The following is a 16,501-nucleotide window of genomic DNA, read 5'->3' as shown; positions in this document are numbered from 1 at the left end:
ACACCTAATGCTAAATGACGAGTTAATGGGTGCAGGAAATCAACATGGCACATGGATACATATGTAACAAACCTGCACATTGTGCACATGTACCCTAAAACCCTAAAGTATAAAAAAAAAAAAAGTAATAAGGAGAAGCTGAGTTTATATCCACAAAGCTCAAATATGAAAGAACCTCCTCTCATTTATGCTTATTCAACCCAAAAATTCATATCTTAGGTTATTCATGAAAAGGGTATCTTAGATCAATAGATCTGCAACATAATCCTCATCTAAATTATGTTTACACACATCAACATATACATCCCCACAAGCCCAAGAACTGTGAAATTGTGAAGAATCATAGAGAGGTATGTTGCATGCATTAGCTGTCACCTTTTTTGTACCTGCTACCCTAAATCAGATGTAACAGTTTATTATTATTACCAATAGTTGATTTCTTGATACTCTTTTTGGGGGGCCTGTATCATTACCATCATTTCTTGTTTAATTGCTAGTGATCTTCCTCTCCCAATTTCCTAATGGCACAAGCTTTTTAGAATGGAAAATGAAATCTATTATTTACTGAGCTCTGCACAAAAACCATTAGATACTGATTTTTCTGTATTTCACTGTTGAGAAGAAAAGCTTATAAATGAATTAGCGTCTGCCTTGGTGCTTTATGTAAGGAAAAAAATATTTTAAAAGTTAAAGGAGTTGGTTTTGACAAAATAGGCTAAGAAGTGACAAAGAGATCTTCAAACAGGGACAGTTTTAACATTAGCAATTCATTTATCTCAAAGCCTGGAATTAATACAATACCTTCAATTGTGGGACAGAGTGCAGTGCTACATTTATGAGCAGCCATGGAAAGGACAGAAAACTATTTTCAGCTTAGTTCTTCCTCACATTCCCTCCACTCCTCTTGCTTGATTTTTCTAGTAACTCTCCTAATACTAATGATCTCCTACATATCTGCTAATGAAACTGGAGACTCTTTATTTCATAGTAACATGAGTTTATCACTCTAGTAGAAGTCTGAGTTTGAAAAGTTAACATGCCCAGTACTTCGCAGAAGTTAGTCTGCAGCTCAGGGGAAATGCCGCATGATACATGCAGTGCCCGGGCAGTGAACAGCCTTGCTGCCTCAGAGTAGCTTCTTATAAAAATCAAAATAGTTCAAAGGAGACAAGAATCTTAGCCTTCTTTATTCAGTTTTGCTCACACAAATATGCTCATTTATTTTTAAAAAACATAAGGATACTAGTATTTTTGATATTATCTCAGACGATCTAAAGAAGTCTAAGTCCCTGATACAGCCATGAAATATGATACTGGACCGTCACTATTTAATGCAACCTTGTTTGAGTTCAAGCTTAAGTGTGATAAAACTTTCTATCCCTGACCTTTGTTTGAAATTGAATGCTTTTGGGTCTTATCCAGAGCTGTAAGACTATAATTAACTTCATCAGATCCCCAAACTCTCATAACCTTTCATGTACCATGACTTTGGAGGACTACTATGTTTGAGTGGATATTTTTCTGTTTTGTTCTAGGAAAAAAACCCTTAGATCTGTGCTCAGGATTTATTGTCAAAAACTATGGGGAAGGAGAGAAGAAAATACAATTGTATTTGTGTTACAATTTCCTTTATAACTTTTTCAAGACTGACCCTTTCTAATCAGATCAGAGTTTAAATCATTTTAATTTTTACCAGATGCACTGTATGTCTTATATCCTGGCATTTGACCCCTGAAACCCAATTGTCCTCTTTTCCTCCATTTTAAAACACACAGGAGCAAAACACAACACATTTTAAAAGATATAAAAAATAAAATCTTATAATTTGAAGATCCAGGTCCTTAACTATGACTTTTTTACTGAGCTCTAGATCTATATTTCCAACTGCCTGTACGAGGTGTCTATGAGCAGTTTCAAAATTTTTAACAGTTCCATAATTTTTAACATCTGGTAACATCCATCACACCATGAATTTGTCTTTCTTCTATAGAACTGATAGTAGTATCCTCTGACTCCACAACTCTGGTGTATCCATGCTTCTGTAAATATGAGATGAGAAAGGGAAAGAGAACTAACATTTGTTGAGCCCTTTCAGTCACTTACATATGAATTCATTCATTCTGCAAATACTGGGCATCGGCTACATTCCAGGCTCTGTAATAGGCATGTAGGACACATGATGGGCACTACAGACAATCCAGAAGAGGATAAAGACATTGAACAAAGAAATTACACACAAAATAATTTGTCATATGTGATACATGATATGAAATTAAAACACAATGTATACGTGTAATAAGAACATATAACTTAATGACCTAAACTAGTCTGGCCTCCAATATACTGTGAGAAAATGATATTTAAAGCTTGAAACCTGAAAAGTGAGTTGTAGTTCTCTAGGCAGGAACTACATCTTTATATATAAGACAGAGAATATGGAGTCCATAAAGGAGACTGAGAAGGAGCATCCAGTGATGTGGAAGGAAATATAGGAGAGTGTGGAATTGAAAAATGGTCTTCCAACATAAAAGCAGGGTAGTCCTCTGTGTCAAATGACCCTCAGAGCTAAAATGAGTTCAGAGAGAAAAGGGTCCACTAAATTCAACTGGCAACGTGATGACTGGACCCTGAGCAAAAGAGAGAATAGGACTTTGAAAGCTAGAAGACTTTATCCACTACACAAGAAGGAAAAGGAGAGAAAGGTACTGATATTGACAAGTTTATAAATTGGTTGGTGGAATAATGAGGGTGTTCTTTCCAATGGCTTTTACCTTCTCACTGAAGAATGAAGTGAAGTCATCAGCTATGGGGAATGAGGGGCTATGAAAAGCAGGATGTGGGCATGTAAGTAAATAAAGTATAAAGCATCAAATAGAAAGGCAAACCTTATAGTGGGTAAGAATGCTTGGCAATCTTGATTGTCTATTTGAATTTTCTATCTTGAATTTAAAGTGAAACTAGTCACCTCAGTTGAGTAATTTTCTCAAATAACTGGAGTTGGGATTTGCCAGATAAGTATGGAAGAGGAAGAGAAAGCAAAGAAATTAAGAGTATTTTCAAGGGTATCAGTATTGCAGTAGACCATGATATCTCACATAGACAAGAAGGCCAGAGGCTTAGCAGATAGTAAGCGGTAGCTGATGGATGGGTAATCTCAACATGGTAAAAAAAAAAAAAAAAAAAAAAAAGGCAGCAGTGATGATACTGCAACAAATCATCTGGAAGGAAAAGAGGCAGCAGGCAAAGAGTGGGATTCTTAGAGTTAATATTACAATGCTAGCACCACTGAAAGGCCCAGAACTGCCCATGGAAGTCAGTGGCTGGGGTAGAATAGACAAGCAGGTTAGTAAAGTGAAGAAATTAAGGCACTAGATGGATCATCTACCTTATCATCGCAGCTATCAAAACAGCAGCAGGAATGGATGCCATTGTGGAACTTGTTCAGACAGCCGTTAAACAGAAGATGGGCAATATACCACTTGGCCATTCAGGAGGTCAGTTCCACTATCCTTCTAGAAACAAGGCGATGGTAAAACATCCCTAGACTCCACCCCATGGAACACATTCCGTCTTCCCAAAATTGCAAGCCATCAAATGGACACTTAATGGAAAACCAACAGGGTCTTATTGTTCCTAGGGCATTAACAAACAAACAAAACACCAGAACTCTAGAGTCCTGATGTCAATGATGAAAGGGAAAAAAACGAACAACAACAACAACAACAACACAACTCCTGCAGATTCAGAAATCACCTATATTAAACTAGGAACCATATAGAAGTCATATGGGTATAATGTTCATACAAGGGTGTACTTTTACACAATTAGAAATAAAATAAAATGATGCACAGAACTCAAAGTCTCAAAAATGCCATGGTATGCCAAAGCAACCAGTCCCAAGTGTGTACAGTATGCTTCCATTTACTTGAAGCTGAATAACGACACCAATCTATGGCAATGAAAATCAGAACTGTGCTTGCCTCAGGGCAGAATGGGTGATAGGACACCAGACAATTTAAAGAAATGTTCTTTAGGCCGGGGTACGGTGGCTCACGCCTGTAATCCCAGCACTTTGGGAGGCTGAGGCAGATGGATCACGAGGTCAGGAGATCGAGACCATCCTGGCTAACACAGTGAAACCCTGTCTCTACTAAAAATACAACAAATTAGCCGGGCGTGGTGGCGGATGCCTGTAGTCCCAGCTACTCGGGAGGCTGAGGCAGGAGAATGGTGTGAACCCGGGAGGTGGAGCTTGCAGTGGGCTGAGATTGCGCCACTGCACTCCAGCCTGGGCGACAGAGCCAGATTCCGTCCCTAAATAAATAAATAAATAAATAAATAAGTAAATGTTCTTTATATTGATCTGGATGATGGTTACATAAGTATATACATTTGTCAAAATTTAAATGCAGCATACACTTAAGATTTGTAGTATTTTACTGTAAATCATACCTTAATAAAGTCCTATTAACATAAAAAATAAGACATTTCTTTCATTTTTTATAAAATAAAGTGTGTCTTGACTTAGTAACCACTCATTACATATGTAAAACAATATTTATTTCCTAAACCTATACACAGGACAAAGAATATCATATTAAATTTTATTTTGGATTACACCAGTATGTGGAAAATGTGATGAAGTTGACTGGTGAACCTAGGCGATATAATAAGGCTTTACAAAGTAAAAGTAACATTTGCTCAACTTAGCTGTAAAAACAAACCTCAAATATTATAATAAAGGACTCAATTCATAGTAATTTGCACTTTGTAAAAGAAATTGCTTAAGACTGACAGAACTTACGCTATATTAATAAGAAAAGGAAATTCAGTTTATTCCTTTTTGTCTTTGGAAAATTTCAAATAAACTGCCTTTCACAAGTTTTCTGCATCCAAGAGTTATTCAGAATATCCAAAATATAGAAAGAGTCAATACAATTATGCTTGTTTTCCCTCATGACTTCTGAAGTGTTGTTTTGAGACAGACTCTAAAGAAATCAATTAACAAAAAGAAAAGGGGGCTTCAGAGCCTTTAGAAGATCATGTGTCCACTCAATGCCAAGTATTGAAAAGAAGTGAAAGAAAAGGGAGTGCCAGTCACCTATTTGCTCTTTCACTCCATGTCATTGGCACATATTGTGCCTGATACAAGTAAGTAATACATAATAGATGGACATATTTTCAGGGTACATTGATATTTTCATACATTCAGATAATGTGTAAATATCAAGTTAGGGGAATATCCACCACATTAAACACTCTTCTTTATGCTATGAACATGTGAATTATTGTATATATTGAAATGTACAAATAGATTATTGTTAAGTGTAGTCTCCATACTGATCTATCAAACACTAGGTCTTCAAACACTAGATCTATCAAACACTAGGTCTTCCTCCTAACTAACTGTATATTTGTCCTCATTAATCATCCTCTCTTCATTCCCTCCTTCACACTATCCTTCCCAGCCTCTGGTAACCACAAATCTACTCTCCAGCTCCATGAGATTCACTTTTTTTTGTTTCTAGCTCCCACATATGAATGAGAACGTGTGATATTTGTCTTTCTGGGCTTGGCTTATTTCACTTAACATAATGACCTCCAGTTCCATGTTCCTTTGAATGACAAGATTTCACTTTTTTTTATACCTGAACAATATGTCATTGTGTATATATACCACATTTCTTTATTCATTCATCCACTAATAAGCACTTAGGTTGACTCTACATTTTGGCTATGGTGAATAGTGCTGCAGTAAACATTGGAATACAGATATTCTTCAATGTATTAATTCCCTTTCTTTTGGATATATACCCAGTAATGAAATTGCTGGATCATATGGTAGTTCTATTTGTAGTTTTTTGAAGAACTGCCTATTGTTTTCCATAGTGGCTATACTAATTTACATTCCCACCAACAGTATACTAGAGTTCCCCTTTTTCCACAACCTCGCTACCATCCATTGTTGCATCTTTTTGATAAAAGCCATTAAACTGGGGTGAGATATCTCACCGTGGTTTTGATTTGCATTTATCTAAGTCGTGATGTTGAAAATCTTTTCGTATACCTGTTGGCCATTTGTAAGTCTTCTTTTGAGAAATGTCTACTCAGATCTTTTGCCCATTTTTAGATTAGTTGTTGTTTTTTGTTTTGTTTTTGCTATTGGATTGTCTGAGTTGCTTATATATTCTGGTTATTAAGCTCTTGCCAGATAGTTTGCAAATATTTTCCCTCATTCTATGGATTGTCTCTTCACTTTGTTGATTGTTCCCTTTGATGTGCAGAAGCTTTTCGGCAGGACTAGTCATTACATTTCTAATGAATGGTGAGCTCGATGGACTAAAACCAAACAAAGTTTCAGTACTAGGGACTTAGAAAAGCAATGTGTCACATACTTAAATGAGAAAGTTACAAAAAAGAAAGTTTTAATTAAACGATTACTTCAGGGCTGGGCGCGGTGGCTCACGCCTGTAATCCCAGCACCCTGGGAGGCTGAGGTGGTTGGATCACCTGAGATCAGGAGTTAGAGACCAGCCTGGCCAACATGGCGAAACCCCGTCTCTATTAAAAATACAAAAATTAGCCAGGCGTGGTGGTGGGTGCCTGTAATCACAGCTACTCGGGAGGCTAAGACAGGAGAATTGCTTGCACCCAGGACGTGGAGGTTGCAGTGAGCTGAGAGCGTGCTATTGCACTCCAGCCTGAGCAACAGAGTGAGACTCCGTCTCAAAAAAAAAAACAAAAAAAAACCAACTTCAGAAATTAAATACATTATTTTTGAAGTACCCAAAGAGTATCCAGGTAGAAGTGTTACAGGAGGGAAACGTGGTCCTAGAGAGTAATCACAACTAGAGTCATGAAAGTGATAATTCAGCCTATGTAGCTTGATGAACTCCAACAGGATGAATCCCTATGAGGAGAGAGGAGCAGAAGCCAAGCACAGAGCCTCAGTGACTGTCTATAGCTGAGGGACAGGCGGAGAAGAACTAGGACAATTTGGGTAATAGCTCAAGGAGAGAAATGCTTAGGAAAGAGAACTGGTCAAAAGTATCAGTTGTTGCAAAGTAACGGGGAAAAAAAAATCCTATAGTTTTAAGCTACTGTATAATCACAAAAATACTATTTGTCTATCCTTTTTTTTCCAATAAGGTGTGGAAGTTGGCTCTACAGTCAGTAAACATTTGTACCAAAGAAAAAAACTGAATTCCTTCCCAAAATTGGTAGTAAGCCAAAAGGGAGGAAAGAAGTGTAAGAGAAAGAAAGAGAGGGAATGGGTCTATACTACCCAAGCTAAGCTTAAATCATGTCAGCAAAAGAGGGAGTGGCTGGGCAGGCCTGGCAGCTGCAGTCACCAGGAATCTCCAGTTGCTCAGTGGCCACCGGGCAGCTACCCAGAGGAGCTTCTCTGGAGCACCTTTGGAACAGGGCCAAGAAAAGGTTAGTGAAAACTCTGGGAGAGTATCTGACTTACACTGATGTTCCCTAATTTAAGATAAACCAGAAGGGAACTCCGATCAATACAATCTGATTTTATATTAGGAAACAGGCCCCAAGAAATAATTTGGTCGCACTTATATATTTAGTGTCAGAATTTACCAACTCTATCTCCACTCTGGAGTAATTTGTGTTTTTCAAATGTACAAGTTCATAAATTGGTCACCATCACAAAGCAGAAAATTGGAAGAATTACTTTTTGGAATTATTTTAATAAAAAAAAAACCTTTACATTGGACCACTTGAATATCTGCCTTAATTTTCTGTGTGCTGATTTGATAGATCAAGTGACTAGGTGAAATAGAACAAAAATAGTTTTCCTCCATGTTACACACTATGGAAATAAAGAGCATCTATTCCTTATTACAATAGTGGATTTGCAACAGTAAAACATACAGTTGGATGCTGTTCAGAGTCATTATCTCAAAAAAAGAAAAAGAAAAAATTGTTAAGCTTTGAGGCAAAGAATAAATTAAGTAGAGTGAAAGAATTTCTTTTCCAAATTCCAGACAGAAACAGCTTGACACTTTGGAAAGAGGTCCTTATGTGGGTTATAGTGTTTTCATGCCTTCCTCATTTCCTGTTTTATCATGATCAACCTCAGCTGTTATAGTTCTCCAAAGCATACATTTTTGAGTGTGAACAAATTATAGTTTCTTTTCAGAACATGTGAATATGTTAGTGTTTTTTTCACAAACAGAATGAGCTTTGGTTTTGTCTATTTGTTTTCATCACTCTCATTATACCAGAGAACTGGAAAACATTTTTAAAAGAGGAACAGTAAACACTGACTCCGAGAACACCACATTCGTTCTAGGTAGTTTTACATGTTGAACTGTTTTTTGTATATTGTTGATAGTGTTGTTGAAGTGTTTTCTTTCTTGCGTACATTGAAGTGCCATGTTACTCTAACCATAACTTTGGAACAAATTGGTAACATATACATGTCCTTGGCCAGAAATTTTGACTCACCAATTGCAGTTTTATACAAATGAGCTTTTCAGTTCAGGTTGAGAAAACATAATAGAAGGAGTGACTCTTCAGATAGCAACATTACTGGACAGCAATGATTTCCAACTGATTTTATGATATTGAAAAATATTATCAATTACATAAAGTAACAAAACAATTCTAAAATAATTTTAATTTACCTAAGTTTTTAATGGGATAAATATTTGTTGGGACACCTTTGGTAGACAGTCCCTCAGATCAAACATATCACCATGATAAGATTCAGTAGAAGTCAACAGAGAAAACTGTCCCAATGTAATGAAAGTTGATATTTCAAACTCATTTACAACTTAATAAATGTTTCATTTCCACAGATAAGACACCTTATAAAGCAGGACATACTCACCAAAATCAGTGCAAAATACTAGAGGAAAGTGAAATGGAATATATGGTACTCATCACAGCTATCGTATTGTAGAAACAAATGCAGCATTAGTCATAGTAACAAAAACTGAAAACGATCCAAATATCCATAAACATTAGAATGAATAAAGTGTACCACATTCAATGATAGAATACAATATAGCAATTAAAGTGAAAAACTACTGCTATACACAGCCTAATGAAAAGCAAAGGAAGTCACATGCATACACAAAAATACATACTGTAGAATTCCATTTATATAAAGTTCAAGATCAGGCAAAATGAATCTATGGTACTAGAATTCCTGGGAGTAGTTACCTTTGAAAAGAAGGGTGGGGGTAGTGACTTGGAGGCTTCTGGAGTGCTGGTAATGTTACATATCTTGGTTGCAGAGAGTGGTTACTTTGTGAAAATGCACATTTATGATTTGTGCACTTTTCTGCATGCATGTTATACTTTAATGGTTTATTTTATGGTAAGATGGAATAAGTAGATTCTATCTTGTTTCTCTCACTGAAAGCATATCTGAAACCTGAACAGAGTGCATGAAGCAGCAACGTAAGAACTCTAAAGGGTAATACAAGCATAACAGGAAGACTGGAGGGAGAAAATAATACCATAAAACTGATAGTGGGTTCATCATTTTTTCCCTCTGGTATCCACCAGTCTGGTGTCAACACAACCTGTATCCTAGAGGTAAGCATTTTGCAGACAGAGTACACTCCAGGAGAAGCCCTCTAGTTCTAACTCAAGAAGTGGAAAGGATCTCTAACATATCAGCCTCTTGCATTCCATTCCTCAAGGCATCCTGGGATTGTGGTAACAGCAACAGCTGCAACAAGGGAGACCCTCAGGAGCCCAAACTTTGATGAAGGAGAGAAACTTACTCTCTGATTGGAAGACTTGTAGTTCCAAAAGACTGGGGCAAATCCCCATTACTTTCTCTCTCTCTCTCTGTCCTCCCACCACTTGGCCCCATAGGAAGGAGCAGTCACAAGAAGCAAATCACAGAGTGGGATAAAGCTCCAGCGTTCTAGCCAAAGGACCAAAACGGGGGAATTCCAAGGAACTGAAAAGTGCTAGGGAGATCAGAGAGATAAAGGAGCCTGGGAAAGGATTTTGTAAAGTTGTTTATGAACTACTGAACTCACCCCTGGTCATGTGTGACTCTGACATAAAACAGTGTATCACAGATTTCAAAAACTGCACTGTAGGATCAAGTATTGCTCTGACCTCATACTGGCCACTGAGTGGTGTACACGTGGGATAGATATGGAAGGTACTTCAAAGGCTTTGGAAATCGAACTGACATTGAAATCACAACCACAGAAGACTAGTCAGAATTTGCAGCCTAATCCTAACTAGGTTAACTGTTGCTAAAATTAAAAAAAGAAAATCAACATTTTCCATATAACTTTAAGTAAACAATACCCAAAGCTTTATTGCAGGATATTCAAAATATCCAGGATTCAACCCAAAATTACTCTACACATGAAGAATTAGGGGAAAAAATGTTAACTTGAGTGGGACAAGACAATTAGATGACACAGATGACTTTACGGTAGCTATCATTAAAATGCCTCACAAGGCCGGGCGCGGTGGCTCACGCTTGTAATCCCAGCACTTTGGGAGGCCGAGGCGGGCGGATCACGAGGTCAGGAGATCGAGACCACGGTAAAACACCGTCTCTACTAAAAAATACAAAAAATTAGCTGGGCGTGGTGGCGGGCACCTGTAGTCCCAGCTACTCGGAGAGGCTGAGGCAGGAGAATGGTGTGAACCCGGGAGGGGGAGCTTGCAGTGAGCCGAGATTGCGCCACTGCACTCCAGCCTGGGCGACAGAGCGAGACTCCGTCTCAAAAAAAAAAAAAAAAGCCTCACAAATTAAGGGTGAATACCCTTGAAATAAATGGAAAGATAGAAAGTCTTACCAAAGAAATACAAAATATAATGAAGAATCAAATGGAACTTTTAACTTTGAAAAATATACTAACAAATAAAAACTATCTGGATGTGCTTCAGAGAGTAGGAGATTGAACAAGACCAACGAAAGAGTCAATGAACTTGTAGCTAGGCCAACAGAAATTACCTAACCTAAACAAGAGAGAAAAAAGGTTAGGAGAAAAAATTAACAGAGCCTCTGGGGCCTGTGGAACAATATCAGAAGATCTAACATTCATATCATCATGGAAGAGACTATTGTGTAAGAAACAAGTATTTGAAGAAATAATTCCTAAGCACTTCTCAAATTTGGCTAATATTATAAATTTATAGATTCAAGAAGCTCAGTTAACCCTAAACAGGGTAAACTCAAAGGAATCAATGCCCAGACATGTAATAATTAAAATGCTAAAAACTAAAGACACAGAAAAAAAAAAAATCAAATGCAACCAAAGAAAACTGATGTATTACTTACAGGGAAACTATTACTTGCAAGACTGCCAATTTCCCATGAGAAACATTGAAGCCAGAAGGAAGTGGAATATTTTTTATGTGCTAAATGTACTGCAAACCTAGAATTCTGTATGCAGTGAAAATATCCTTTAGGAATGAAGGTGAAATGAGGATATTTTCAGGTAAAGGAAAAAAGAAGTTTTTGCCAGCAGAACTGCTTTAAAACAAGTACCAAAAATACTTAAGAAAGTTCTTCAGAAAGAACATCTGTCTGAAGAACAGAAGAGAAAGAATACCAGAAGGAAGCGTGGAATGTTGGAAAAGAAGGAAGAATAATAGAAATTAAAACATCTGTATAAATACAGTAGGCTACTATTCTCAAGTTGTTTAAAAGATATGTAATTGTTGAAAGAAAAAATATAAAATTATCTCATGAGGATATATATATATCTCATATACATGCGTGTGTGTGTGTGTGTGTGTGTGTGTGTGTGTGTGAGAGAGAGAGAGAGATTTAGTCCAAAAGAAAGAAGGGAATGTGAATAAAAAGGAGACGGCACAAACAGAAAATAAAATAGTAGATCTAAATATAAATATTAATAATTACATTAGCTGCAAATGGTCAAAACATACCAATCAAAAGACAAGATCAACAGTATGGATTTTTTTTAAAAGACCCAATTATATGATGTCTACAAGAAATGTATTTAAAACATAATGACTTAAGTATGTTAAAAGTAGGATAGAAAAAGATATGCCCTGCAAACACTAATCAAATGACAGCTGAAATAGTTATAGCAATATTAGAAAAAATAGAATTTAGAGCAGAGAAAATTACCAAGGATAAAAGGACACTACATAATGAAAACATCAATTCACCAATAAGACATAAAAAATATTAAACAAGTATGTACCAAACAGAGCTTCAAAATACATGAAGCAAAATTGACAGACAGAAAAAAGAAATAGAAAAATCCACAATATTTGAGACCAAATCACCCTTCTCTCAGTAATCAATAGATTTAGTAGACAGAAAATCAGCAACAATATAAAAGAACTAAATAACAGTATTAATCAACTAAATTGAATTGACATTTAAAGGACATTCCACCCAACAGCAAAATACTTTTTTCTAAGTGTACATGGAACATTCACCAAGACAGATTATATCCTGGATCACAGAATAAACCTTAATAAATCTAAAAGAATTGAAATCACACAAAGTATATTCTTCAACAGTAGAATTAGAAAAATAGCAAAGATAATAGGAAAATCCTCAAAAAGCAGCAAATTAAACAGCATAATCCCAAATGATGCACAAGTCAAAGGAAATATCAAGGAAAAATATAAAGTATTTTGAACTGAAGAAAAATGAAACTATCAAAATTTGTGAGATGCAACTAAAGTCATTCTTAGATGGGTATCTATAGCATTACATTATATTAGAAGAAAGGTCTCGGCCGGGCATGGTGGCTCACGTGTGTAATCCCAGCACTCTGTAAGGCCGAGGTGGGTGGATCACCTGAAATCAGGAGTTAGAGACCAGCTGGCCAACATGGTGAAACCTTGTCTCTACTAATAATATAAAAATTAGCTGGGTGTGGTGGTGCATACCTGTAATCCTAGCTAGTTGGGAGGCTGAGGCAGAAGAATTGCTTGAACCCAGGAGGTGGAGGTTGCAGTGAGCTGAGATTGCATCACGGCACTCCAGCCTGGGCAATAGAGCAAGACTCCATCTCAAAAAAAAAAAAAAAAAAGGTCTTGAAACACAATATAAGCTTCTACTCTAAGAAACAAAAGAAAAAGCAAAATAAACCTCTAAAGCAAGCAAGCAGAAGGAAAGAATCAATAAAATTGAAAACAGTAAAACAATAGAGAAAATGAATAAAACCAAAAGATGTTTTTTGTATCCAGAATATGTAAAGAACCCTCAGAACTCATTAAGAAAACAACCCAATTTAAAACGGGCAAAAGAATTGAACATTTTACCAAAAAGGATATATGTGGATAGCAAATAAACACATGAAAATGTATTCAGCGTCATTAGCCATTAGGGAAATGCAAATTAAAACCATGATGAGCTATTATCACATACCTATTAAAATGGCTAACAATAAAATATATTGATAATACCAAGGGCTCGCAAGGATATGGAACAACTGGAACTCTTATACATTACTAGCACAAAATTGAACAGCCATCTTGGAAACAGTTTGGCACGTTTTTACAAAGTTAAACATATACTTACCATATAACCCAGCGATCCTATTCCTACATATTTAGCCTAGAGAAATGAAAACTTACATTCCCACAAAAACCTGTACTGGAATGTTTATAGTAGCTCTATTCGCAATTACTCCAAAGTGGAGACAACCCAAATTTCCTTGAAGGAGTGAATGGGTGAACAAATGGTCATACATCCAAGTAATAAAATATTCTGTAATAAAAAGGAATGCACCATTGATATATGCAACAATTGGATAAGTCTCAAAAGCATACTGTCAGTCTGTCTATATGGACAATCCAATCTCAAATAGATAAAACTATAGTGATAAAGAAAAGATGAGTGATTGCCAGTGGATGAAGATAGGGGAAACTTGTAATTATAAAGGGATACAGCTTGAAGGAGTTTTGGGAGGTGATGGAATTGTTCTGTATCCTGATGTGGTGGTGGTTACATAAATCTATACATAATATTAACATTCATGTGTACCAAACTATATGTCAAAATAAAAGGCCAATTTTACTACATGCTAATTTTAAAAATAAAATTAATATAAATGAGGGAATTTTAAAAAGTTTACTTGTAAAATGTAGGGCACGAGCTTCCCCAAGAATGACTTGAGTATCTAAATTACATCAATGACTAATCTGACCACAAATGAAAACCAGGAAGATAATGATATACTCACCACTGCTTGCCCCTCTACAGTTTCCGTTACTAGAATCCATAGGAAAATCTGAAAGGAGGTGACAGAAAAAAGAACCATAACGTATTTATTTCAAGAATTCCTAAAGATAAAAATCTAACTCAGTCACAGGTTTGATTTGGGTAAGAATCCAGTTGTCTGAAGGAAGTAGATTTTTGTTAATGTCATGAGGTCGGCATTCTTATCATTCGTGGGTTGAGTATGAATGAGACCTATTTTTTCATGTGGTTATAAGGAAATACTCTTCTGAATACTCAACTGTGCATAAAATTTTAGAATTTAATAATTTATTTGAATTTCACAAAATTTGTAAATGATAAGCATCCTATCATAATAAAGCCTATGCAAATATCAGGCACTCATCCAACACTTATGACTTGATGACAAAGAAAAAAACAAATGCATCTTCAATAAATAGACATATCACACTGAACTGGTATATATTTAAATCCTTAGTTCCTAAATGAACACTCAGAAATCATTCTCATGTCCTTTAACTGCAGGCTAAATAGTTCTTCAACAGAAAAGAAACCTACTATTCAGGGACTATTCAAGCCAGTGCAATTAATAGATGTGACAATAATTAGAAATTGCTATTGATTCTTTTTAGGATGCCATAATCCCAGAAAATAGTAATGATAAAGGTTTTCTGTGTTCTAATTAAGAAAGCAGCCTCTAATGAATAACACTTAGTGCACCAGCAGAACACCATGCTGAGAGATGCTGTACCTAGCAATATATCCTTATCGACACTCCAATTTAGTACTTTTATATAAAAGTTTTACATTTGTAGTAACACTTTATGCTAAACTAATTTAATGCCTCTATTTATTCTAAGAGAAAATAGTATTCGTCCTTTGTCCTTTTTGTTTATAGGTCCTATCAAGAATAAATTAAATGAGGGGTTAATACTATTTTAGGACAGTAACACCCACAATTACAATTAATGAATTACTTTCCCAGGTTTAGTAATCATCAGCAAGTATTTAAAAAGCAATATCCAGGAAAAGATAGTAGTCAGTAAACAAACAGACAAGCAGGTAACAAACACTAATTCTGAAACATTTGGCTCAACTTGGGCATAAACTATTAATTACTAATACTTTCATTATATTCAAACATTTATTCATGATAAATGTACCCAAGTATTACAGTAACGTGCCAGTGGTTTTTCTATTTCTGAATAATCATGTGATAAACTACATACAAAAATAATGTCTTCATAAAGGAAGAAATTATATTGGCTCACATTTGAAATGTTTATTGTTCAAAGGTAGAAATAAGAGTGAAAAATAAAACTTTGCTTGGTAAAAGGGAATCACTTCAAAATAGCTAAGCCAAGGAGAGTGTTTTACTTCTTTCATTCTTACTCAAAGGAAAATGTTTCTACACTTTTACAAATGCTTAGAAGTCAGTTGTTAGAACTGTAAGACAGAAAACAAAAATTTTCTAATAATTGATCAAAAAATTATTGTCAGAAAGTTAAACTTAGGAATTCTAACAACAAATTACCCTAAATGAAAATAGATATTATTAGTAAGTTTTATGCCCCAGGATTTCTAGTGGAGGTCACAGAGATTTCCAGAGGAGCCCTAAGGAGTTAGGAAATGTGGGGAGAGTTTTCCAGATAGAGAGTAGCATTGCAAAGGTACTGGGGTGAGATGCCTGCAAATGTGGCCGAAACGAGAGCAGTGTAAGCAGAGAGAAACAAGCTAGAGAAGTCAGAAGGGTGAGATCACGCAGGCCAGAGGCAGATACCCAAGGATTTTAAGCAAAAGATTTGCATTTCAGAAAAAATATCTATTGGAATATGGAGGGGAAATACTGGAGATAAGAGAGACCATTGTCATCCTATGACCATAACCCGGTGAGAAATGGTGGGGTCCAAACTAAGAAAGTAGCATTAGAGAGGGAGGGAAGGGAATTTGAGTCAGAGTAGACTCAACAGCATGTGATACCTATTGAGTGAGGGGAATGAGGGAAAAAGGTAGAATCAAGACTGCTTCCCACAGCCAGGTGTGGTGGCTCACACCTGTAATCTCAGCACTGCGAGGCCAAGGCAGGCAGATCATCTGAGGTCAGGAGTTCGAGACCAGCCTGGCCAACATGGCAAAAACCCGTCTCTAACAGAAATACAAAAATTAGCTGGGTGTGGTGGCATGCATCTGTAGTCCCAGCTACTAAGGAGGCTGAGGCAGGAGAATTGCTTGAACCTGGGAGGCAGAGGTTGTAGTGAGCAGAGATCTTGCCACTGCACTCCAGCCTGGGTGACAGAGCAAGACTGTCTCAAAAAAAAAAAAAAAAAAAAA

General features: G+C 36.3%; 1 protein-coding gene across 1 annotated transcript in view; it reads right to left on the bottom strand.

Moving 5' to 3' along the window:
* FRZB (frizzled related protein) overlaps positions 1 to 16,501 on the bottom strand; it is a 39,653-nt gene that overhangs the window by 17,282 nt on the left and 5,870 nt on the right. The window contains exon 2 of the mRNA XM_032755215.2: positions 14,175 to 14,222. Within this exon, the coding sequence (XP_032611106.1) occupies positions 14,175 to 14,222 (48 nt within the window). The remainder of the gene's footprint in view (positions 1 to 14,174; positions 14,223 to 16,501) is intronic.

The sequence above is a fragment of the Hylobates moloch genome, unplaced genomic scaffold, assembly GCF_009828535.3.
Source record: "Hylobates moloch isolate HMO894 unplaced genomic scaffold, HMol_V3 SCAFFOLD_1, whole genome shotgun sequence".
Lineage (NCBI taxonomy): Eukaryota > Metazoa > Chordata > Mammalia > Primates > Hylobatidae > Hylobates > Hylobates moloch.
This window is presented reverse-complemented; position numbering and strand designations above follow the sequence as displayed.